This window comes from Pararge aegeria, chromosome 19, assembly GCF_905163445.1.
Source record: "Pararge aegeria chromosome 19, ilParAegt1.1, whole genome shotgun sequence".
NCBI classification, from domain to species: domain Eukaryota; kingdom Metazoa; phylum Arthropoda; class Insecta; order Lepidoptera; family Nymphalidae; genus Pararge; species Pararge aegeria.
The window spans coordinates 16,147,409-16,174,774 of NC_053198.1; the positions used below are offsets into that span (position 1 = coordinate 16,147,409).

The 27,366-nt window shown below is 38.0% G+C and overlaps 1 protein-coding gene across 4 annotated transcripts in view; it reads right to left on the reverse strand.

The window, feature by feature from the left end:
• LOC120632386 (RNA-binding protein Nova-1) overlaps window positions 1–27,366 on the reverse strand; it is a 108,711-nt gene that overhangs the window by 20,023 nt on the left and 61,322 nt on the right. For 3 of the 4 annotated variants that reach the window (XM_039902250.1, XM_039902247.1, XM_039902251.1), the window contains 3 exons: window positions 18,525–18,679; window positions 7,720–7,873; window positions 2,634–2,803 (listed from right to left, as the gene is read on the reverse strand). In XM_039902250.1, coding sequence (XP_039758184.1) covers window positions 2,634–2,803; window positions 7,720–7,873; window positions 18,525–18,679 — 479 coding nt within the window. The remainder of the gene's footprint in view (window positions 1–2,633; window positions 2,804–7,719; window positions 7,874–18,524; window positions 18,680–27,366) is intronic. The other variant, XM_039902248.1, reaches the window with a different exon arrangement.

The window sequence follows — 27,366 nt, forward strand, 5'->3', positions numbered from 1 at the left end:
CACCCGCGTTAGAGCCGCAAATTCTGTACTACATTTTTTTTACAATGCTGTTTGCCGGAAGTACTTTCCGAATTTCCGAATAATTCTACCTCATAAATTTTTATTAATAAACTGGGGATGGCCCTCACACAAAGTGATGAGGGCTTTTTCTTAGGCTGCTCGCAAACTGTTAATATTATTGACAATTCTATTTTTATCAATCCTTCAATATTTCAATTCGGACGCACAACTGCAGTATTCAAATTATTGTAATTTATATTAACGCGTTTGGAACCCTCGTAGTTTTAGTTTTAAGTTTACGTATGTAGTTATCACCTCCATATACACATATAACATTTACGTATAATAAGTGCTTCCACGGTCTTATTTGAATAAATTGAGTGTTGATTTTTTTTTTTTAATAGTTTGGAGATGATGATGTAGCCACGTCCAATAATTAGTGGGATGGGCACGAACGGTATCGCTCGTTAAAGGAGATACGTTCTCGACGCGGCGTGAAGTGGCGTCGCTCGCGAGTATGTGGCGTCGACACTCGACAGCAGGTACCGTTGATTCTTGGCAGCTCGCCCGCGCTTCACTGCGGCGGTGCTCATCGATCGAAAGACGCCACTAAAATATCTTATCGGTGATGATAGCTAATTAGGCTATTATTAGGCATATTATGCACTAGCTTATGAACGCGATTTTGTCCACGTTTTTTTCGGTTTTTTAAAACTACGCGTAAAACCGTTTGTTTGCCCGGACTTTATAGTTTTTCGTGTCTTTCTTCAGGATGTGATCTATTTCTGCAAAATTTTGTCGAGCCGACAAACAAGTACACACACACTTTCACATATTATTTATTAGTATGAATTTTAATAAAGCTGGTTATATGATACTCGTCCAGAAATTAATATTTATGATAGTGAGAGGTAAAAATTTCATAAATCAACCTACAAGTCGGTATATGATAGAACAAAACATATGCTGGTATCGTTAGTTTTAAAATAATATTTTTGTATCACGGTACCAAAAAAAAATAATAAAACATACCAATCTATTGAAATAAAAATTGCTAACCATAATACTTTAAACAGATTTGACTGTGATGGCTGTAATAAATAATTTTGTTAGTGCACGCGTTTTGAACTCGGACGGATATTGGAAATAACATAACGGATTGCCCAACTTCAAAATACGTGCAAGTGTTGAATGTTGTTAAATTTAAGTAGCCAATAATAAAGAAACTGCAAAACCCAATTTATATATATAGATATAATATAGATATTGTTGCAAAACCAAAGTCAAAAGTCAAAGTAAAATGAACCTCAGAGTTCCATTCAAACTGAGTCGAACATCGTATAAGTGAATACGTACCAAGTACGTACGAACGTACGTACGTACATTCGTACATACGCACATTCGTTTGGGACTTTTAATCCAGTAATTCTTCTGTTTCTGAGTAATGTCATGAACATTACTCAGAATTAAGAAATCAAGAATATAGTGGTAAGCGTATTGCTCTAAACCGCGGCATTCCGCTCAGTTTAATCAGACCTTAATAAATAATTTTAATTTATTGTTCTACTCATTACTAGCGTCAGGAAGATTATAAAAACAAATGAAATTAGTTTACTCTTACATTATAATCTTCTGTTACTCGAACGTGCAAATCGAATACTATTTTCCAATGGTCTCTATGAAAAGGTTGACATAGAGTTTTATTCCTATACTAAATACGGATACCTATGTGGATTTACTATTTATGTTAATCAGTAATAAAGTCTACATAGTGGAGTTACTAAGATATTTTTACGCTATTACTCATTGTTATTCGAATATTAAATTAATCGATGAAGTTGTTTTGGATGCTATTTGCTTATTATAACTCTATTCCATTAATAACAAATGTTCCATAAATTTTCCTATACAAAGAAAAAAAATCCTGCCAAGCCTCACGCGTAAAGAAACTTAAGAGGTTTCTCAAACTCTACAACCAGCCCCTTCGAACGTTTCCTTTATCCAGTGACTTCTAAAAATATCTTTGTCGCCTTTTCGAAATATAATTTTTATAAACTCAAATACAATTCAATTTTTTCAATTCAAAAAGCTCGAGACCTAAGAAAAATTTCTTTAATTCAGCTCGATTGTAATGTACGCTCTCTTTCTCAAATTACAAACAATATGTACTGCGCATTTAAGGGTGGTTTAATTGTGTGTAAATTGATGGGATGAGGATATTCTATAAACGACTGTGTGATTAAAATTGTTTACTTTCGAGGTGTCCTATTGTTACCTAATCTCCATGGAAAGACTTCGGCTTTCCTTTCGGAGCGAAACAGTTCGATGTCCGGTACGCACCTTTTACTGGGTCACGTGCGTTTTTAATTTAAAGCAATTACTCATAATGCAGGGATTATAGTATAGTCAGCTTGCTTTGAAGTTGCCTAACCAGTATTTTGAGCAAAATTCCTGTCCTCATTTACAAAAACATTGGTAGCACCAGTAAATTATATTTCGAATTAGGCGACATACTAAAAATAATAAATTTAAATTTTCAAGGGGGGTTAGAACACCCCCGTGTGTACGTTCAGGGGGGTTGGCCGCAAGAGCGCGGGAAGCCTCGTAACTAGAGAGCGTGTCCAAGCGATCACCTCGGTCACCTCAGTGGTGGGCACGGCGTAGGGCGAGCCCGTGGGGTTGTAGTTGGCGACCGGGCCCGCCACGTCCGCGTACGACACGTTGGGGCACGAGCCCGACTGCGGGTCGTCCACGACTTTCTGGAGAATCATGACGCACGCCTTCTTGTTGTTCTCTTTCTCACCTGCAATACGATAAAATCACAATCAGAATCATATTTGTTCAAATGTGCTTAACGGGCACTTTTAAATCGATGAAAATATCTTTCCATTTCCACTTAACTGAAAAGAGTTCTTTTAAAATCTTGAATTCTGCACTAAAGCACAATCTACCATAAACAAAAACAAGACATAAAAGCTATATTATTAATATATTTATTATTAATTAATAAAACATATTTAATATATATCAATATATGTTTGTTATGAAAAATTAGTAATATAGATCTAGAGAATTATATTTATTACAAGAATAGTTATATTTGCTTAGATAAGATTAAAATAAATGGATATTATGGAATTATTTTATCTTTATACGCAACATTTCCTGACGATGCTCTGGTATCGGATTAAAGCGGGCGTTTTCTGTATATCCATATGTATGTATTTATATGCAAATCGTAATCGAAATATTACTTCTCATGCTTTAGAGGTACATTATTTACTGTCTCTAAGACTTATCTGTGAAACCGAAACGCTAATAGTTTTTGAGTTAATCACTGCATAGTTTTTACTGAAAGAAATCGGATACAGCCCTTACATCCCATGCAAAATTTAAATCAAATGACTCCTGTCACTTTACTAGGTACGCGCCGCGTAGCGTATGTACTATGCCTGTGTCGGTCTTTTAGGTTTTAAATTAGTTTGTATCGAAAAATAAATATGCTACTTTTGATTTAATATTTTTACAGAAATATTTAATAATTCTTTATGAAATATCCTTATGCACCCCATCAACAGTATTTCGTATTTCTCATCCACGTTTTATATAAAAACAGGTCAAACTTTAGAGGATAAGTATATCGAAGATATTTAGATTTTTTTTTGAGGGAACTCCATATTCGGTACCTACTGAAGCCAAGTCTGTCCTTTTTTGCATTTTTGTACATCCGTCTATCTTTCTGTATCTTCACCACTCATCATACCGAAATTATTGAATTAATTCAAATGAAACCTTGAATCATGTCTCTTTGATTACGCGGAATGTGAACGCACGGCAAAGGTAGTAAAGAAAAATTGGAAATTGCATATATTGATTTTTATAGAGTTAGTAGAGAAGTTACAGTAAAAGATAAATTTTCGCCAAAATATAAATCAAACGCGTTTAAAACTTTACACAGAGATGTTTAGCACTCTGCAAAGATAATGGTTCGGTTTGCCATAATGCGGATACACTGCGGAGTTCCTTTATAGTGAAACTTGACTAAACAGTAGAGTCATCCACTGCTATGTAGCTTCGCCTGGTTCGCACACCAACCCTTCGCATTCCACTCCTGTTAAAGTATCTACTCATATTGGTACTTGTCGTGTACAAGCTCTTATGTATTCTAATAAAGATAATAGATAGTGTAAGAAAGATTAAAAAAAAAAACAAATTAGTTTTTTAGCAATTTCGTTCAAGTATTTGGAAGACGGGCAGAAATGGACCAGGATCGAAATTTTTGAAACAAATAAAAAAATTTAGTTGTCATTCTACTATTATTTTTATAATGTAAGGGAAGGGACGGTTTATCTCGATTCCCGACAAAACTACAAGTCCTATGGGAAAAAGGCAAACTACTAAGTTTTAGGTAATAATAAGATCTTCTTCAATTTTTATATTTACATTTTCTTTTGTTTTTTATATTTTTCTGGCGCAAATTCGTTACAACCATTATAATCATAACAAGCAATGTAAACTTGTTTGTATTTTTCAAATACGCATGCCGGTTCGCCATTAATTGGGTTCACACTTTTATATTATGCTTATCAATGGCGTAGTTCCTTGCCTAGTTTCAGTGTATAATCTGTTAGAGAACCTAATGAACAGTTAAATAAATAAATAAGACGTAACTTTTCAGCATTCCGGGGTTAGTTACAAAAAGGAAACCTAGTTTCTCTTAACAACATAATTTCCGCGAGCGGCTAAAGTCTCGCAATAAGCGCAACGGGGTCGCGACCCATTTCGCGTATTCACATTTGTGTGCCACAATATAATAATTACTATCAAAGCGCCGAGTAATGGCTGGATAATGTCGACTTCACTTTGTTGTTCACTAGATCTGCCCGCAGCTCCGACCGTGTGTAACCACTTGTTCTGCAACCGTACTTTCCTATTTACGATATAAATTCCGGTCGCTGCATGAAAGTAGTGCTTGCGTGAAAAAAATGTTTTTCGCGATATAAAGCGACCCAAGATGCCTCCGTCCGATCCCGCAATGTGCACTGGCACGTACATTTTGCCCTATATACTTAGCTCAGCGGGATTTGAGAGGACGCTAACGCTTAAGCATGAAGATGTAGTTTGACGAATGAAGAAGTATTAGCAGAATTTTCATTTAGACGGTTTGATATATTCCATGACGGCTGGACAGCATTGTTCCGTGAATTGTTGAGATACTCTGAGAATATTGAATGACCTTTACTTCAATATTAGCAGAGTATCACTTTAGTACACTATATTAATATCATGTCTTTTATAATGTTAATGTCATCTTTCATTCATCTGTTATTAGTTATCCATAAATTATGTAGTTCCATCTAGTTAGGGTAAGTGGCCCTGCCGTACTGACAAGATGTAAAATAAATAAATCAATAATTCCGGATGAACCGTGCATTTATTGCTGGTAAAAAGTAGTTCATAAAGTTCATAAATTTCAAGGCAAAATATCACGTCGATCTACTTGAAATAAATGAATATTGATTTTTTTTCATAATAGTCTATAAGGCATCGTGAGAAAGCTCTCAGTGACCTCAGCAAGTGAGATGAGAGTATTGCAGCGCGTGCAAAACTGCAAAGCAACGCTAAACTAAGAATACATTTAAGGCAATCTGCAAGTAAATGTTAGTCGTCCTTTTAAAACAATAGTTGAAATCAACTGAATTTGACGGCCGATTGGCGCAGTTTGCAGCAACCCTGCTTTCTGAGCTCGAGGCCGTGGGTTCGATTACCACAACTGGAAAATGTTTGTGTGATGAGCATGAATGTTTTTCAGTGTCTGGGTGTTTATATGTATGTTTTAAGTATTTATGTATATTATTCATAAAAATATTCATCAGTCGTCTCAGTACCCATAACACAAACTACGCTTACTTTGGGGATAGATGGCGATGTGTATTGTCGTAGTATATTTATAACTGAATCACTGTAAATTACATAAGAGTAATTTCTGGAAGAATAGGGTTGACTGAAATAAGAAAGCCCTTTGGTTAAGCCCCACGCCATTGTTTACGGAAAACACTTTTCGACGTCACGTTCCAGCAATAAAAATGTGACGCGCCGCCATTGTTGAGGCCTCGTGCGTCAGTTTAATTACTGCGGGCGAATGTAAATGGCACATTTTCAGATGCTCTCCAGCCTGCGGGAGCTGCCCAGCTGTGTGGACTGGGGTCATTAACAAACGTTATAAACCAGTTCAGGTTGAGGCTACTGGGAGATAAAAATCGTCACTCATTTCTGTTGTCTTATTTTTTGAGAATAGGCACGGATTAGAGTTTCTTGCCCGGAAATCGGGCATTACCACAAAAATATAAAGTTGCTAATTTTCTTTTACAGATTTTTTATTAAAGGTGGTTCGCTTTATATTTCACAAGCCGTAGTACTTTAACACTTCTGAACAATTTATTGCCTATTTTATGTTTATATATTTCGTTTTTTTTATTCATAACTGTACGACCGGCTGTGGATATACTGTTGAATGTTTTTCTAGGCCTTCTTAACTGCCTTTCTATGTGTAAACAGGAAACATTAAAATTATATTCTATTATATTCTATTCTCGGCATAGAATCACGTGATTGAAATTAAAAAAAAAACATATATTTCAAGTAGGCCTAATATAAGCACTTTTGAAACGTCAAGTCTGTCTGTGTATAGTGACTCTACTCTGCATGTCTAGCGACATGAACGAAGTTTGGAAATATGAATTGTATGTTATTTTCTGTCATTAATCATTGTTTAGAATAGGAAAAACCCTATATTTATTATTAGGTTTTAGCTAAAAATGCTACTGAGATTTTCGCTTCAAGTGAACAAGTGTAAAGACACTGACAACTGGAGTTAGTTAGTAAGTAGATTACAAGCCATTTGCCTAGCTATTTATTTTCATTTACGGAGTTCATCAAGTTGATATAAAACACTTTTTAATAACGTAGATGGCTGATGCGCCATTACTCCGCCATTTCGCGTCGCGGTCGTTTTAATTATTTCGCGCAAATGATAATAGATCCCACTCGCATTTATGGGTCACATTCGAGTTCTGCTTATGAGAGGGCTTTTTGTTAGGTCTTTTTTCACTTTAATTATGGCTTGAATCTGTTTTAAACCGTAGGAATAAAATTATCCAAGTTCATATTCACGTTTCACTGCTAGGATATTTATTAGGCTGAAGGGTAACGGATGTAGGATTTAATTAAAGGCGACGTACAGAGCTGGAAAGTGCTAAACAAATTATTCGTGGTCCCTTCCACTTGCACGAAGCATGGCACCCCAGAGGAGGTCCTGTGAGAATATTGAATGAACTTTACTTCAATATTCGCAGAGTATCACTATAGTACTCTATATTAATATAATTTATATTATAATGTTTAATGTCCTCTTCCATTTATTTGTCTTATTGTTAGTTATCCATAAATATGTAGTTCAATCTAGTAAGCGTAAGTGGCCCGGCCGTACTGACAAGATATAAAATAAATAAATAAATGTGTCTTAAGTAAAATTAACATTTTTTTCATTTAACAAGTCCAGAAATCATATAAATACTCCATCGACCACCACTTACTTCTAAAGCCTGAGCAGGTAAAATGGCTATGGTAAAACTACACGGTCTAGCACCTTGGAAACCCAACGTCCTTTGATCCCGCCAAGAGCCAAGCGCCTGAGGATATATCTGCACGTCAACTCACCGACTACAGTGATGCAGCGCTCCTGCAAGGAGAGCTCTTTCGCCTTCTGCGAGATTTGCACGTAGCTGCCGCTCTGTTCCTTGATCAGCTTGATGTAGTTGCCGCCCTTGCCGATGATCATGCCCGCCGTCGAGTTGGGCACTAGAATTTTGACCTGCAAGCAAAAATATATCATTCAGGCGCATCATCATCATATTTGCCGGCCGATTGACGCAGTTCGCAGCGACCCTGGTTTCTGAGTCCAAGGCCGTGGGTTCGATTCCCACAAGTGGAAAATGTTTGTGTGATGAGCATGAATGTTTTTCAGTGTCTGGGTGTATATGTATATCGCTATTTATTTATGTATGTTATTCATAACAATATTCATGAGTCATCTTAGTACCCAAAACACAAGCTACGCTTAATTTGGGGCTAGATGGCGATGTGTGTATTGTCGTAGTATATTTATTTATTTATTTACAAACGGGCTAAGTTTATTGTGGGCGTCTTCTTAGACCAGGACGCGTTTGGAACCCTCATAGCTTTAGTTTTATGTTAACGAATATGGTTATCGCCATAATCACACTACTGTATTATCCTCCCACAAAGAGCCACGCAGACTTATTCAACTATAACGAGTACACCCACATTTGCTATCAAAGTCAGTAGTAGTTGCATATTTTTTCCCGACGGGAAGCTTTTTTACGACACTATAAATATCGCCATCTAGCCCCAAAGTAAGCGTAGTAATAACGACTAAGACACCGGTATCTTTGCATTTATATCAAAATACCCACTGAATCAATGTCATGAAAATTTGTTGTTCATCGAATATAATTTATGTTGATTCTTAAAAACTTTTAAATAAATAAATAATAATTGAAAAATTAGCGTATTTGAAAAAATCCTAATCAATTAAATACTAAACTAGCCAATATGAATTCGTAGTTATAAATAATTTAATTATTTACCCACTTCATAAAATAACTGTAACATTAGCTTGTATTATGGTCACTTAGATTACTGATTAATATTTTTATAAATAATAAACATATATAGTTATAATATTATAAACACCCAGCCAGACACTGAAAAGTATTATTGTTCGCACACAAACATTTTCCAGTTGTGAGAATCGAACCCACAGCCTTGGACTCAGAAAGCAGGGTCGCTGCCAAAATCGGCTGTCAAACATCATCGGTAATTCTAGCGCTCAGTATTGTTTAACTCTGAGGTTGTGTTTTTTGTTAAAATTTTCCATCCCTAACAAGTAACTCAAGCGAGTCAATATTTATTGCTATTTGGTTTATTTTCATACCCGGAGCGTTCTGGAATGAAAATGGCAGTTTTGCACCTGTCTCGCCCAGCGGAGTCGTTGGATTGGAAGAAAATTGTCGTGAACAATAATAATATGCAAATGGCAGTCGGCAAGCGATCGTGCAGGCAAGGTCTTGTCTTTGACACTCTACAATTAGACGGAGTATGCACCAACATCACAAACTTTATAAACAGCCCGCGCTATAAATGAACTCTCTTCTGTCCGTAAAAATCCTATGACGACCTCCCTGGCCCAACGGTGAGCGTAGTAGATATAAGTGGTAGTTCCCGGGTTTGATTAATTTTCTCTGGTCTGGTGGAGTAGAAAGCGATCAGGGGTAATAACTGCCATACCTCTAAGTTATTTAAAATGACAATGTGAGATGATGATAACAAAAAGAACACCATAGTGGTGTTCTTTGTTTGCTCAGTTTGTTGTTGGCTTCTTCTTAAACCAGGGCGCGCTAAGAACCCTCGTAGCTTTAGTTTTAAGTTTACGAATGTAGTTATCGCCATCACTACTCACTACTATTTACACATTTTGTATGGAATTAACGCATCAAAAGTGCAATCTATGATCCTTTTTGAATAAAGAAATATTTGTCGTTGGTTAGAGTATTACTATCAAAGACTGCATCGTCACTTAACACGGTGTTATTGCGGTAAAGAGCTTACCTATAGTGGGAATATAAAAAATATCGACAAATACTATACCTGAATACGCCTGAATATTTTAGCTTAAAATCATCTAGTATAGTACGCTACCAGCCGTCATATTAGATGATTTCTTGACGCTTGCAAAATGGGAAATAATCCCAACATTATAAATTGGGTGTTTTCAATTTAGAAACTTAAAACTTAAATTACAGCAAAGTATCGGTGGCGACAGAATATTCATAGGCGGTGGTGGCCTTTGAAAATTATCTAAACACCGCTCGTTTTTGTTGTAGTCATGTATGTTGAAAAATAACTTGCAATAGAAGCAAGTTACTAGTTAAAACAAAATAATTCGTATAATTTACGCGGGACTTTTTACGTTTATCACCTGCTTTACAATATTATTAGTGTTATTGAGTACAAAATGCGACCTCACCGCCATTTCATCCATTGCCAATATAGAGCAAATGCAACGCGTCTACACTAATGCAAACATCTGAGAGTCGCGTCAAATAAATCACTCTCTTCGCGTCGCCTTTGATTTTTATTTTGAGTTATTTTCTCGGTTATTAAAAATGTAGACGCCACTCGGCGCCGGCACGGGCTCGCAATAAGTTGGTGAATTTTCCTCGATTAGGACTTTAGCCACTTGTTACGTGGCGGGCGATGCTTTATGATGTTCTAAAAGCTCGTATTTTTTTGCGTAGTAAATAATAAACAAAATAGTCTAAAGTTTTTTTTTTGATTTCGATGAGCAGATTTAAAACAGCTAATAACACTGCTTTTAAAGAAGTCTTTGTTATTACTGGGTTTATAACTTAGAACATCATCATATCAACCCATTAACAGCCGACTACAGTATCATTGTATCATCGATTGCCTATAACAACCCATTGCTGGTCCACTCACCCAACGGGGGGGATTGCTCATATTCAGTACTCTGGGCAGGATCCCATTATGTGGTTGTAGTAGCACGGAGGACGCTGCTGCCCGTTCTACGTTACATTCCCTTAGTTAGCTTGTACACCATCCGCAGAAAGAGGAATGTATTGTGACTAGATATTGGCATAGATACAGATAATCGATTGAAACATCGACACGGATTACAAAACGCAGCATTGTGTATAATCTTCCGAATAAGTTAGCATAATCGAACGGCTGCCAATAAAGGAGATGAGTTAACTCGTCTAGTCGTCTACTGGCAGTTACATCAGTCTTAATACCCTCAGTACGAGGTTTCAAACTTAATGGTTTTCGAGTATCGACATAGCAAACGCCGGATTAAAATGTACCTAATTTTACTAGGTTTTAAAGTGCGTTCATTCATAACTAAACGTTTATTGGAACAAAAATTAGGAAATACTTTTTGTCTTCTTTACAAGATAAAACGGTACGGTAACGGTTCTTTAACGCTTAACCCTTTGAATGGTGGGAAGCTTCGGCCGTGGCTAGTTAACACTTCGTATGACTGGCATGGCACTTCGGTATGGCTTTAATACAACTACCATACCCCTAAGATTGCAGATAATTTATGGTGGAAAATAGAACCAAAGTTATCGAAATTCTGCGAAGCTGAAGTGGCAAGGGACGGGTACATAACACAACAGACGCTAATCATAAGATGCTGAAATCGCCACTATCACCATCACGAGGAAAACACAGGACACAAGCAGAACAAGACTGTGCTGTTCAGAAACCCTATAGAGGCCTACGTCTACGGCGGACGTAGGCCTTTATAGGGTTAGGCTAAGGCAAGAGTAGGTTTATTTTACTCTTTAAGTTTTAGTGCTTGTACAACCATCAACGTTTGTAAGGTGCGAATAACTCGCACTAAGGGAGCACCGATTGGCACAGTTTAGTAATCGATGCACGAGCTAACGCACGATGATTACCAATGAGGCTGCAACTTACAACACGAACAGGGTTGGCGACCGACGGTGTAGCTCATTTTTAGTAACGTAATTCAGATTTTAATAATAACTGGACTCCTAAGTTTCGGTTTCAACACTAGATCGCTTAGCGGCACGTCTTTGCCGGTAGGGTGGTAACTAGCCACGGCCAAAGCCTCCTACCAGACCAGAGAAAATTCAGAAATTATAAATTACCATTTTGCCCCTGATGGGAATCGAACCCCGGACCTGAAAGCGCTCCAGCGCTCACTGCTGCGCCACGGTGGTCGTCAAAACTAATACTATGAATTCATTTCATGGATTATAATTTATGTATAGGCGCCTGAGGTTAATTGCATGCCGCATCTGCAGATAATATTAGAAGAGATTGGACAGATTAGCTCATGCCGCGGGCTAATCCACTAAATCGATTTAACTGAAATTTGGCAGAGAGTTAAGTTTGAACTCGGGAAAGAACGTTTTCTATTTATACAATTTATTTGGGTCATATCGCGATCTAATTCGTGTGTTTCGATGATTTAACGTTTCGACAAAGTTTCATTTCGTTTACGGTCACGGACGTAGGGAAAAATTCAATATTGCAAATGGTAGCGAGGCCTATTTATTGTTACAATTATCAGTAACGCTCCTTATATAGACCGGTGAGATGTGACCGTTCCAATATCTATGTTTCCTGCTATATTTGATTCTTTTTCTGATAGTATAAGTGGCTATATTTATTTATAGTTACGTAATAATAGACTATGCGGAGCTGTGATAACCCAGTGAGTAGGGACTTCGATTTCACTTTCGGGAGGCCGAGCTCGAATCCCAGAACGCACTAACTTTTCAAGTCATGTGAGTTTTAAGCAATTAAACTATCACTTGTTTCAACGGTGAAGGAAAATGTCGTGAGGAAACCTGCAGTTCTCCATAATGTTCTGAATGGTTTGTGGAGTCCATCAATCCGCAATTGTCCAGCGTGGTGGGCTACGGCCTTAAGCCCTGTAATGGGCCGGTAATGGGTTGATATTATGATGATGATGAAGAATAATAGCGGACCAAGCAGTTGGCCTACCATATGGTAAATAATCTTCTAATTACCGAGCATCGCTTCACAGATTAAGTAAGAAACACGTGCCACAAAGTACCGTGTACATGCTACAGAGTTTCTATCAACTGGAGGCGTAGGTGTTAAGCTTGCCTTGCTTGGTGTGCCTGTAATTACACCGGCACCCTCGCCCTATATACTGCAATGCTGCAATGCTGCTTGGCGGCAGAACTAAACATCGCGGTAGTACTCCCCCAGGTTCGAGTTCTGTCACTATTAAGTGTTTTGCCGACCTCCCTGGCGCAACGGTGAGCGCTGTGAATATAAGTAGGAGGTCCCGGTTTCTTCCCAGCAGGGGCAATTAGGTAATTTATAATTTCAGAATTTTCTCTGTTCTGGTCGGAGGCTTTCCATTGACCAGTTACCACCCTATCGAGAAAGATTTGCCGCTAAGCGATTTAGTGCTCCGTTGCGATGTCGCGTAGAAACCGATTCTATTTAACAGGTTAGCCCGCTAACATCTTAGGCTGAATTAGCATTTCTTTTTTCCTCGTAAGAGCAAATCCTCATGGATGTCAATAGGTCAGTTATACTCTTACCATGCCCGACTTCTCTGAGGACAACACTCGGCGACCTATGGACTAAAACCTCCTACAAACTCCGACCGTCCTTCTCGGAACCGCAATGACTTCGGAAATTGGGCATTCGTCACTTACTACTAGGCGAGATTGCAGTCAAGGGCTAACTTGTTGTGGAATAAAAAAAAAAGTGTGACAACCCTAGCGGGTGGAGCGGCACAGAGGTTAATATGGCGAGTCTGTTTGTGAACACGTGTCGGTAACAATCAAATAATTGTTTTGTTGCGTAACGCGTCGAATGAATGGCTTGTGAAATTTTAATTGCTTCAACATAAAAGCGGGCGCCGGAGCGCTGTTTCGCTTTCCTCCTACATATTATCGATGTGTGTATTCGAAACGGTTCTTGTATCGATTTTAACGTTATTGTATTCGTACCGATAGACAATTGTAATGTCTACAACGTTACGGATACAACACCTGCACAGATGTTTAATTTATTTTAGGGAAATTAGTAGGGCATTCTGCTATTAGTACTGATTTATACGACTACCTCCTGGCGCAGCGGTGAGCCTTGTAGTTTCACGTTAGAAGTCCCGGGTCCGATTCCCGGGACAATTTGGTAATTTAAAATTTCTTGATTTTTATTTTCGTATTTTGTAGTCTGGAACGAGGCTTCGGCAGTGGCTATTTAAGTACCATCCTACCGACGAAGACGCGTCGCTAAGCGATTTAGCATTCCAGTACGATGTCGCCTAGAAATCGAACAGAGGTCGAATGACATCATGATATATTAAATCCATACTCTTAATCACAATGTACGCGGAATCTTGCCGGAACATTAAATCGCTTAGCGGCACGTGCTTGTCGCCGGGGATCGAACCCGGGACCCCACTTAGACCACAACGCTAACCACTGCGCCAAGGAACAGTAACGCAGTGACCCCAGATTAAGAGGCTATGGTTGAAGATAGAAGCAAACTTAGGAAGGTGGTGGGACTCATAACAGGACATAGCTCCTTAAACAGACATCTTTCCATTATAGGTGTCACCGACAGCCCTCTTTGCAGAGCATGCATGGAGAAGAATGAAACACCTACGCACGTGATGCTGGAGTGCACGGGCGTGACAGAGCAACGCGAGATCTACCTGGGATCACCAGCCACTATCCCAGAAGTCCTCAGCAACCTGGGCGGCATGCTGGGATTCTGGAACGAGCTTGGATGGCTGGAGTATCGAGCAACAATGGGGAATTGCACGTACAACAAGCGAAGCGCTTACGTGCGGAAACTGCCCAGAAGAAGAAGAAGAAGAAGAGGCTATGGTCTCAAACTTGGATTTCAGCAGGCATCGTCTAATCCTTCCAAGCATTGTATCAGCTAATAATAGAGTTAAGTATACAAATGTGGAATGTCTTGCCTGAAGTTGTAGTGAAGATGCAGTATCATTGAATTAGTTCGGAATAGACTGGAAAAACATCAAAAAGACAAAGAGCAAAAGAAATGATATAGACGCATCAGCGAAAGCTGTTTAGTCTATTATATTATAAATGTCAATGTTTGTTACGCTTTCACGCAAAAACTATTTAACCAATCCTCATGAAACTTGGACATATTCTTGGAAGTGTTAGAAGTAATATAGAATACTTTTTAACCCGACATTAAGTTCGGTTCCTTTGGGAGAGGTGATTGTGTTTGACGATTTTACACCTTAACTCCGAAAAATTATAACCGATTTAAATAATTAGTTTTGTACTATAAAGGTTTTAATATGTGTTTAACTTTGCCCAAACTGTGGTTGGAGATGGAGGACAGAACTTTTCAGCGGACAGCAGCAAACCCCTCATTTAAGGCTTAGCGATACTGAATACTTTAATTTTTTTTAGATCTACAACTAAATTTAATGCCACATCAAAAAAAAAAATCAAACGCAGACGAAGTCGCGGGCAACAGCTAGTACCTAATAATAATAACAACACAGACAGGTGTTATAATAGCCTTCGCGATGTAGGACGCGCAGTAGAGCGTGCGCTGCAGGTAGCCGGGACTCCACGCGTACTCGTAATAGCTCGTTACATTTATTGCCTCGTTAAGGTGTTCGTTCATTTGACAGCCGATTGGCGCAGTGGGGAGCGACCCTGCTATCTGAGTCCAAGGCGGCGGGTTCGATTCCCACAACTGGAAAATGTTTGTGTGATGAACATGAATGTTTTTCAGGTGTTTATCTGTACATAATTATAACTCTCTCCTACTTGAGTGAGCGATGCGTCCGCGTGGACAGCTTCTATACAATAATACATTTACATGTTTTCGGCAAGGATGAAGTGCAGTGAAAAGTGAATGTGGTGACAATTGTTTATAGCAACGATAATATCTATCAAACAAATAAAAATTTTCTTTTGAAAAATGCAAACATTCCATCAGTATTTTCTTACGACGTTGTCACGTTCAACTATCGCCTGTAAGTCGACTTTACAGACAACCAATTTTTTTTTTAAAACAACTTACTATACGCTTCATGATGTCCAAGCTCACTTTTTCGTACTGTAATTTGAGTGGAGTTAGTGTCGAGTCGATACGGTATGCGAAGGCCTTTGTACATCAATTTGCGCGTTTTGAATGCGGGCGAATTAATGATGTAGGTGCAATTAACGCGTTCGTTTGTCCAAATAATTCACATTTCCCGTGCCTGAGAGGGCACGTGAAGCCATTCTAGCGGACATGGCTATCATGACAATCATGCCTGAATTTAAATAGAGTATACCAGCGTTGGGACTAATAAGGTGCAAGTAAAATTACACCACACCACACTTATGTGCTATATAAGCTTGATAAGAGTTTTATCAAGCTTGTATAGCACATAAGTGTGGACCATATTTTAAGAAAACTGTCAGTTTGTTAGGGTCAGTATTGAGAACGACTCAAATTCAAAAAATATTTTTTTCATGAAGGCCTATCACAGGCACTTATGAGTATGATGCGTTCATACATTCATGTTTACATAATTGTAAGGGGATGGTGATAACTTCGTTCACCAACTTAAACCTAAAGCTACGAGGGTTCCAAACGCGCCCTGGTCTAAACGAAGAAGAGCCTAAACCAAACTTAGCCGGGTATTTTTTGTAAACCCCAACTCACAATAAATTAATATTAAGCTATGAAGTTAGAGCAATTCACACCCAAGCTTTTTTGTCGTTTAAGTAATCCTTAACATTATAATATAATTTTTCTGTAAGCTTACGACTTCTAAAGGATTTAAGGATTTTTACTGAAATAATATTTCGGACAGAATACTGGCATGTCTAGTGTGCATCAACCATATAGTGTATTTGGATAATATGGCTCATATAATATGAACTAGAAACAATTTTAATCAAAACTGGTGAAATTCGAAAATTTTGTCATTAAACTATAATAATTTATGAAAATAGAATACCAATGATGTAATATTTAGTATTTGCGGAAAACGTTATGCCAAATAAATCAATACTCGAGGGAAGACAATGTCATAGTGCGATAATATTATATTTCTACTGATAAACATTTACACTAACTCATTGAATAACCGCGCCTCCTCACCCTCTAGAGCAAGCATCCATATTGCCATCTTGCCCAAAAATAAGCGCAGCTTGTGTTATGGGTACGAGGCTAACTGATGAATATATTTTTTATGACTAATATACATACATACTTATAATACACAGATAAACAACCAGGCACTTAAAAACATTCATATTTATCACACAAACATTTTCCAGTTGTGGGAATCGAGCCCACAGCATTAGACTTAGAAAGCAGGGCAACTGCCCACTGCGCCACTCTGCCTTCAACAATGCAATCTATGCAAAGAGTATCGGGAATTAAAGCCTATTCCATAATCCGTAAATATATAAGTAATGAAATATCGTAATAAGTGGTGATAGCCTAGTGGTTAAAGCTTTGGCTCCCTTTCGTGGAGACCTAGTTCGAATTCCGGCAGGCACCTCTATCTTTGCGGAGTTATGTGCGTTTTTAATTTAAGCAATTGAAATATCACCTGCTCTAATGCTGTAAGAACACATCGTGTGGATACTTGCATGCCTGAGATACTCCATAGTGTTCTCAAGAGCGTGCAAAGTCTGGCAATCCGTACTCGGCCAGCGCGAGCGGTGCAACGCAAAGTGATTACATATATATATCAACAGGCTTGCGAGAGGCGTGAATCTCGCGATCTTTGCCTTCAAACGAAATATTTGCATACAAAACAATACAAAAGAGACGTTTGACAAAAAAAGATCGCGAGATTTACGTCTGTCGCAAGCTTGTTGTGAGATACGTAATCACCCTAGCGGACGAACTCTGTCACAAAAGCTCTACGACTAAAATTATTTTTTTCCTCTTTTGTGACAGAGCAGGGAAACTATTTTTCACTGTACAGAATACCGGTTGTGAGTTTATACGTCAGTTATCAGAAGTTGTGGAACTGCAGTAGATGGTGCTAGTGAAAAAGCCTTTTCTCGTGATTTAATCGGCACTTAGCGGGCGCGGTTTAGCGGTCCGCCAGGACAGCGAGCGAATTATTAAATGCCAAGTCAGTTCAGTAGGCCAGCCGTAACGACTGGGGTCAATGTTGCTTAGCTTTACGACCGCCCAAACGCTTCAGCCGTAAACTTCACAGCTACTACGCCATTAGCGTTCATATTCATTTAGTCACTGTATTCATCATTACGAGCTTTTATTTAATTTAATTTGATTCTAGATCATCGTGACACGAACAACGTCGTGGGGAGTTCTGCATAAAATTCCAAAGGACCATGGCCTCAACCTCTTCTCATTGTGGGAGAAGACCTGTGCCCTGTAGTGAACCAGTTGAGTTGATATGATGATGATGATCATGATGATGATTCTGAAGATATCTCTTACACTCAATGTGGACCATAGAGTATAGATTATGTATCACAACTTCTTTCTTTGAGATTTTGGTGTTGTAGTTGCGTCCCAAGGATCAGCCCAGCCTTTGACGGATTTTTAGATTTTTTTTATTTTTATTTATGCGCAATTCATACCCCTACTCCTATACTCTATGATTCCGTCAACGATTGAGTGAACCATAGCGTAAAGATTATTGATTATAAAATACCCTATAAAAAAAATTCTCGCTGTAGAGGCTTAATTTCTGTCTCGGTAAACTAATGTTATTCGGGTACCTCTTACTTTTGTGCGGTTGAGAGATTTAATTTTTAAATAAATTTAAGTATTTCTAGACAAATAGAGCCGCTTCATAAATATATCGCTTGTCAGGGGATACAATATATCTTCCGCCTTTCGCTATCCGTGCTGAGGGGTAATGGACACAATACCTGCTTATCCCTGTCCTGCGGCATCTTTGCGTCCACGCCCTCGGGGAAGGGTTTGACGAGCTCCGGCTTCTCCTTGATCTTCTCCATGATGAAGTCCAGCACCACCATGATGCCTTCCACGGAGCCGGTTATGAGGCACGCCCGCTCCGTCGTACCTGTAGACAAATCCATATATCAAGATAAGGAACGAAGAAGACTTAATATCAAGAGAGGACACGCATTTGTAATTATTTCTGTTTATTATTCTTAGAAATATACATCTTTTATCTTCGTACCAATATGCTTACTTAGGGGTATGCAAAAAAAAATAAAGCTAAAAATAAAGTAAAGCTATGCTTACTTAGGGGTGAAATGGCGATGTGTGTATTATCGTAGTATATTTATTTATATATTTATTTGCACATTCATAAAAATTGAGGTAAGTTTATGGAAGATCTCTCAAACATTGTATTTAGCATCATCATCATCAGCAGCCTAGTAACGTTCCGCTGCTGGGCACAGGCCTCGTCTCTTATAGGAGAGACGGTTGTATGCGGTTGAACCACCACACTTCTCCAATGCTGGTTGGTGGGCTTTAACGACTACTATCACAAGCAGGTACCGAGACCGATGGCTCTCCGAGGCTGGAACTTCAGACAGTAATGCTGCTAAGCAGCAGAAATATATTCTCCCGGACGAGCTCTCACATAAACTTCTACTACTACGATGGTTAAGTAGTTAAAGAGTGAAAGCAAACAAACCTCAAGTAAGTACGCCCGCCACTAGGGCAGCATGCTCCAGAGTGAACAAAACAGTATAATGAGAAGTGGGCGAAACTGACTTAGCCATTGTTCCAAGGACCCATTGCCCGGGTAACAACATCCAGTAGAATAATGCCGGCATTCACTCGCGTTCATTCATTTGTGGGGGGGCATAATGAAACTGGCGCATGGCGGGCCTTAAATGAGGTTTTAATACGAACACTGCGACTGTATTCTTCAACACTAATTGTCGGGCTGTTACGTTTTTAACTCGAGAAGCAAACTGTCGTGAAAATAATAACAAAACTTCACCGGCTATTGTTAGTATTCCATTCACATTTGAACAAATAAATATCCAGCAGTTTGTTCCCATAAAACCTTTCATCCGCTATTCAACACCCGCCGGCGCTTTTACTTCGTCTGCTAGGCTTCTAAGGGTAGAAGGGCGTCCCGTAAATAGCTTAAAACTTCCTCAGTAATAATTTCGTAAGCTTATAGAAAAATACTATTATAATATTAAGAACTAGCTGACCCGCGCAACTTCGTCTGCATCAAATCGGTTATTATCGGTTTTATTATCTTCAAATAACCAAGAGTGAAAACCGTATGAAAATCCGTTCGGTAGTTTTTCAGTTCTTCGCTAAGAGTAAGACATACAGACAGAAAAGCCTAAGCCTATGCCTATCCAAAAAACCGATTTTGAAAGTCAAATACTGAAAAAATAGCGATGCTAACCTGTTGCAGCTGTTTGCTTTTCCGAGATAAAAATAAGCCTATGAGCTATTCTAGACTATATTGTATTTTTTGTATAATATAACTGTAACTGGAAGATTTCTGTACGGAAAATTTTACCGGGGGATGCTTTATAATTGATACTGAATCCAAAACAGATTTTTATTTAATTTTTGTCTGTCTGTCCGGACATCACGTGAAAACTACTGAACGGATTTAAATAAAATTTTGTATAGTGGTAGTTCATATTCCAGGTTAACATTCTTTTTATCCCGATAAACAATAAGTTTCCTCCGGGAAATGGGATGAATATTGTTTTCATCCATTCATAGCTCCCTTAAATTTGAACCGACTTTAATAATTCTTTGAAAGTGTATACTATCAAGCACGTATGGTCTTATTTTAATAAGGATTTGATAAAAATTGTCGGAGATAAAGAACATAGCTCTTCACAAATATCTGTAAGTCGCAAGGCATTTGGGACAACGATCGATTGCATGCGTACCATCCTACTAATATTATAAATGCGAAAGTTTGTGGATGTGTGAGGATGGATGTATTGTATCAACTAAAATAATGACGACTTGCTAATTCAGTATACCACGTAAAATAATAGTAGATACATAGCTACGATGTTAGCATCAGATGTATTCTAGCTTCTCGATTGACTCATACGCGGACGAAGTCGCGAGGGTGCGCTAGTAAGAATTAAACATTTAGTTCTCTTTTACTGCGTAGGCATTTAGCTAGGGAAGAATCTTATGGACTCGCTAAAGGTGTGAAATCAGAGTTGGATGGTCCGAAGATATCGACAATAAAATCATTTTTAAATATAACAAACTACTATTTTAACAGGACATTTTAAAAGGATGTTGTAATTGTAAACTATCGTCATATGATCGCCTATTGTATCATAATAATGATCAAGACAGCGGTATCTTTGAATAGAGACAAGCACAAGACAAATTCGGAAGGTAACCACACATTGAGTTACCGACTAGACTCACGCACAATCGACTGTTTCGCCGCATCTAGGCTATGAGGCCATTCCACCCCCATAGGCAAATGCTTTAAGTTATCTGTTGTCTGCAATGCAGCAACCGTTACGTTACATATATCCGCTTACAAAGCGCAATAGAATGCGGAAGCCGGGCGGGGAACAATGCATGTGCAAACGAAATATTCGGCTCATGTCTCTCTTAAACCCTTTTAACGGGATTAGACTTCGTGTGCGACAAAAGGCTTTGCCGCTTTCGTTGCTTTGAATGTCATATCACCCTTGTACGAAGCTATAAGTGATATCAGCGTCATCAACCTAATTATGGTCCCAATAAGCAAAAAGCTTAGGAAAATTGCTAGATAGTGGTGAGCTACCCATGAGCTTAATTTGTATAAGAGGGACGTTGCGGGTTCTATCCCCGGCGGCGGTGTTTAGGTTATTTATAATTTCTGAATTATCACTGCCTGGTGGGCTTGCGACCCGATATTTATACCGAAGCCGTGCCTCCAAGCGATTTAGAGTTCAGGGTTTACTATAACTGCCAGAAAACGCTAATCCCAAATCCCGCTACGCATTTTCACTTAGCACCAGGTGAGATTGCAGTCAAGAGCCAACTTTGGGACTCTTTATATTGGTAAATATGGTAATAGGTAACAATTAATACACCCGCAAAACAATTAAAACCTTAATCTAAAACAATTAATATTACCTATGCGTTCACTTTATAATCTATTTTCTAGAATTAAAATAAAAAATCAAGTTTTTCGTTGTGGTTTTGTTTTTAATATTTATGTTTTGTCTTAGACCCTGCTCCCTCCCTGCAGACCCCTGTGGTCGAAGGCGTGATTCCAACAATGGATGTATGAAGAACATGAATGTTTTCAGTGTCTGGTTTATCTGTATATTATAAGTATTTTTGTATATTATTCAAAAAAATATTCATTAGTCATTCTAGTATCCATAAATGGCGATGTGTGTATTGTCGTAGTATATTTATAAAAAAAAACATGTGTGTGTAACATGATAAAAATCTTTTAAAGCCTTATTCTACGTTTGTAGAAAAAACAACACGTACAATAGAAAAAAGGTATTGTTTGAATTATTGAAAGTCAATTGTCAAACCTTTTTTAGAAAAGCTAAAATGTTGGCTATAGCTAACTTCATGGTGTCGGTTTTCAGTGACGGTGTGCGCGCGCATCGTAAAAATTTACTCACAACATTTTTCCCTAACGCGCCAAAAGAAGTATAACTTAAAAAAAAGACTTTTGTCGCCTCGAATCTTACGTACCTATACTATAAATACCCTTGGTCTAAGATTATAATCATCCAACGCACAAGAAGAAATACCATCTTCACCAGTCAAGCAAGTCGCAAGAACCTGTCCGCATTACGCAATACACGTATCATATGGGACCGGTCTTACTCCCTTGACCTTGAGTTATTGCTGCGCCAATATCATATTTATGCGAGATAATTTTAGCGTACACATTCGCTTGTAACCGGGTCATTAACATTTGGTGTTAGTCCAATGCTACAGTAATTAGGAGCAGTGGGCCAAAGCACATCTCTTTCATACATTGATAACTATGTGTGCGTGACCAGGTTTTCAACACTTTTAGCAAATTCCTAACCTACGATACTTTACTTTTCAATTTGTATATATATTGTATTTTATTTATTTTATGGTATACAAAACACAAATAATTTTTATATTATTTGGGTTTTGTCTGGTGATAGTACGAGTTATAAATACTTAAGGTTAGGCTTTGTAAGTGTTATAAAAAGCCTACCCTTAAGTATTTATAACTCGTACTGGAGATTTTTTCATTTTATATCATACCCTGTGCACGCCACTTGACATCATCATCAAAAAGGTCTTCATAAAATGAGAATAGTACGTACCACTTGAGGTATAAAATACCAAACAAAAAAAGAATCATCCAAATCGGATTATAAATGGCGGAGTAACCGCGTAACAAATATATAAATAAAAAAAATACAGTTGAATTGAGAACCTCCTATTTTTTTAAATCGGTAAAAAACCGTATTCCATTTCTATAATTTATGAATATATTTTAGGAAACGACTTTACATTGTAATTCTTTACCATCATTATTATTAAAATCCGCGCGAGCAATATCGACACGGAAAGTCGTGTCAGCTAAAATAGTTAAGTATTAAAAAAAAGAACAATGTTTGACCTCCAAAGACTCAAGTAATAATTAGTCTTATAAATTGAAACAAATGCAAAGGTTTAAGACTTAAGTAATAAGTATTGTTCTTATGAAAGTAACAAATGCAAATTTTGATAAGCAGCAAAGATTTTTCAGTGATTCAAGAAATGAAGTTATCGCATCGCACACTTTACATCATGTAAGACGTGGATCGGCAGTGGAGTTACAGAAATAGCACGAGTTGGATCAAACATTGGATAAGAACGTGCAGTCAGAAATACACAGTACGTGGATGAACGAGCCGAGCAAAAGGAGGAAAAAAATAATCATCTGGACTCGACCCGTCGATAATGGCGAAATTATAATGATTTTGTTTCAGTTTTACTTTGCCTGAAATCACAGGCAAACGACTTTTTCTAAAAATGAAATCTGGCTAGATCGTTTTATCGCCCCCGAAAACCCGAAAAACCAAATTTGAGACCGAGAATTTATTATATATCTACAATGACTCGTTTAAAGTTCTTAGATCAACAATGTCAGGTGTTGATTCAAACGTTTGATCCAACATTTGAGTGCACGATCACCTGAGTGCTACGCTGCTAAATAACGAAGCGTTTTGCGACGGTGGATAGAACGTGGCCGGAGGTGCCGCGTGAATAGCTCACGTTAGCGCATTGTTGGAGACAAGGCCACGAGTGATTATGAGCCTTATCCAATTATGTTCGCCGCTGGGTTATTGTGGCACACGTCGCTAGGGCCGTGCATAAACAGAACAAAGAAGTAAACATTAGCTAGTACAGTGCAATGAAAGGAAACCCATCAGTGCATCAGCTGACGCCATTGGCGTGCCATTAGTGATAGATTTGTTAGAGATTACGCTGAAAAGGGAATTTACAAGAGGTTTTGTTGTAAATTAATCTTCACAAATGAGAAGAGAAGATGTTATGACAGTAGGTATAATAAACTGGTTTAGGCCATATTGCAATATCTCGCAGGATCGATTGGAATTCAAAGGTGGTGAAAAAGCAAACAAGCACTGGAAAACTTAATATCTATGTGGCATCGTAACACAAAAAATAGAAAAAATTATAAATTTCCAAATTGCCTCTAGCGGGAATCGAACCAGGGATGTCCTACTTACAAGACAACAGCGCTCACGACTGCGCAGACTAGTAATTAATAACATAAAATTTTCAGTAAAGAATCCTTTGATAAGTTAAAGCAAATTGAATAAAACAATTTGGAAGGAAGATTTAAATATCAGTTAAACAAAACTCAGAGATCAAATAGATATATCTGATGAAGCATCTGCAAAGGGAGCCATTTCAGATAACATCGTTTAAAATTAATTAAAGACGAATTTGCGTTTCATTCTCAAATTATTATTTGGAATCCAAAATCACGGGCCGAGTAATTATTCCAATTGAGACAGAGTCATAGATTAGGAACTGCTGGCGACTTCGGTTGCAATGTTGAGATTGATTCAGATTATTAACAAAAAGTGGATATCAACTATAGCTGACTGAGATATGCACACAAATTAGGAGCATTTATCGTTTAGGAAAGACACAGAAATACTTTGTGGACTTAAATTAGCATACGACGCTTTTTAACTGTAAAATATTCAGGATAGAGCATTTACTGAGCGATGGTTTCATCTTGGTAACTTAATACTGAGCGGCTTGACGTTTCAAATGTGTTAAAAAAAATCTAACTGTTTGTGTTTAAAATTAGATTGTTTAAATAAAATGTGCCTCATTTAGATACACTTTATACTCACAAAGCTTAAAAACTTAAAGATCAAAGCCAACTTTCCGCATTTATATTACTGCCACTAAAAACGTTTATACATATTTTTCATATTGACTCCCTTCCTTCGATTTGATTTTTAATTTTTTTGGTGCGGCTTCTCCACACCATCGTTAACATACGCTGATTTAGATTTACTGGGGTTTGTATGCTATTAGCTTGATGGTCTTATATTGAAACGGCTTCGCACTGAAATGCTTAACTAGGTCGTATGTTTTTGCCGGTATTGAGATAAACAGCCACAACTGATATTGATGCTCCCACAGATCAGCTACCAATTTTGTTTACTTTTCTGAAAGTAGGCAATCGCTAGAACCTTATCATAATAAATTAGTGCACAACGGGCGTTGTCAAACTATGCGTTTTCAATGACAATCGGTTGGCAGCCTGTCTAAAAAGTTAAAGAATACGAGGTCAGACCTGAGTCAATTTAGAAATTATTAAGTTTCAAAAATGTTGGAGCTATCGCAAAGGATATGGATTTAGCTTCAACTTTAATAATTGCCACATTAATGAATGGTTCTTAACTTTCTGCCATCAGCTCCGCATCTATAATTTCCGACGCGACGTTCCTTTGAGATGTCAGATGACAGAAGTCTGAACGACCATTACGTAAGTGCAAATCTTCGCGCCTGCATCAAGTATGCAAAAAACACCTCTATTCCACTCACAATAGAAGTCAAGACGACTGCATGGCACTTGATGGAAGAAAAGAAACAAGCTATTCTGTGTTAGCGTGCCACGAGCAATGTTTTGTTATTTTTGGGTCAAGGGTAGGGAGCCGGCCGAGACTAGGGCGAGAGCTGCTTCAAATTGTTCCAACAGCATCATAGGGGTGTTGACACCAATCATAATGGCTGTATATGTTCTGGATGATAAAATTGATAAAAAAAACAAAATGAAAATAAAAACTACGTGAAAAACTTAAAGATTTTAAAATATATGAATTCTACTTAGTCAATTTATCATCAGTGCACTAGCGCTCAATGTCAGCGCTAATGGTTATGAAGACAGTTTGAAAACACGATGTTGGAAGTAATTATTCAAACTGAAATGTTTGTGGTTTTAAGACATAATTATTAGAGACACAGGTACCTACTTAATAAACTTTTAAGAATTGCATAACAATCTGCTTTCTGCGTAAAACCTTCTTGCTAAAGGGATTATGAGACCCTGGACACTGTCAGTATGACAGTATGACAACTACTTATCAAAACCAAAACAATGAGCTCTAACAATTTTACGAGTTTAGATAATCGTCATTTGTTCAGCGTGCAGCATCAGGTTAAGGTTACTTTTCTTTGTTTTCGATGAATGATTACTTAGTATAATAGAATCCCCAGAGAAAAAAGCAAGTAGTTATTATGAATAACTACCAACTGTATACTTGAAATTAATATAGCAGCTGAGATAATGCTTAAACAGCCGAACAGATCACCATCAACCCTTTACCAGCTTAGTTCATGGCGCGGGTCGTCCTTGAGTATGGAAGAGATTAGGCCATAGTCCACCACGCCGGCCAAGTGCGAATTACTTGACTTCAAACGCCATTAAGAACGTTATAGATAACACTCAGGCGTGTGTATTTCTTCTAGATGTTCCTTCACCGTTAAAGTAAGTGACATTTGAAATCATCCTCATCATCATTATCAATGCATTAGCGACCAACTAAAGGGCACGGGTCTCCTCTCAGAATGGGAGGGTTTTAGGCTGTACCACGCTGGCCAAGTGCGGATTGTTAATCTTCACACACCTTCGAGAAAGTTATGGGGACTTAAGGTTTGCAGGTTTCCTAACATTTTTCTGCATGCATAATGGTTAAAGTAAGTGATATTTTAACTGCCTAAGGTGCGTACCGGGGCTAGCATTCGGTCCCCCGAAAGGGAAGCTGAAGCTGATGGTAACAAGGTTACCATCGCCTAACAGTTATTTATCACAAATTGCTAAGAATCATAGGAATTAAATATGTGCCCTCGAATAAAAAGAACAGACTAGACTTATCAAACTCAGCTTTTTAGGCGGGAGTTGAAAATATCGTATTTATGCAGTAGTTGGTAATGAAGCTTAGATCATAATCAACATTCTAATGTCGTGAGTGATATTCTAGCGTTTGTTTCAAAACTATAAGCACATAAAATTTGGCAACAAACTAAACAACGATGACCCAAAACGTGCCACCAGGCTATAACGACAGATGTACCACTCAGATAATATAAAAACACGCGATTTCAGTCTGCAATACAATACTATAATGGTTATAATTGCGTGCTGGAGTCGCGGACGGTGACGTTATTCTTAATCAGTTAAAAGCAGATACGCCTTCATATAAAATATAAATAATGAACATTATACATTTTAATCATTTTTATAAGCCTACGAATGCTGTG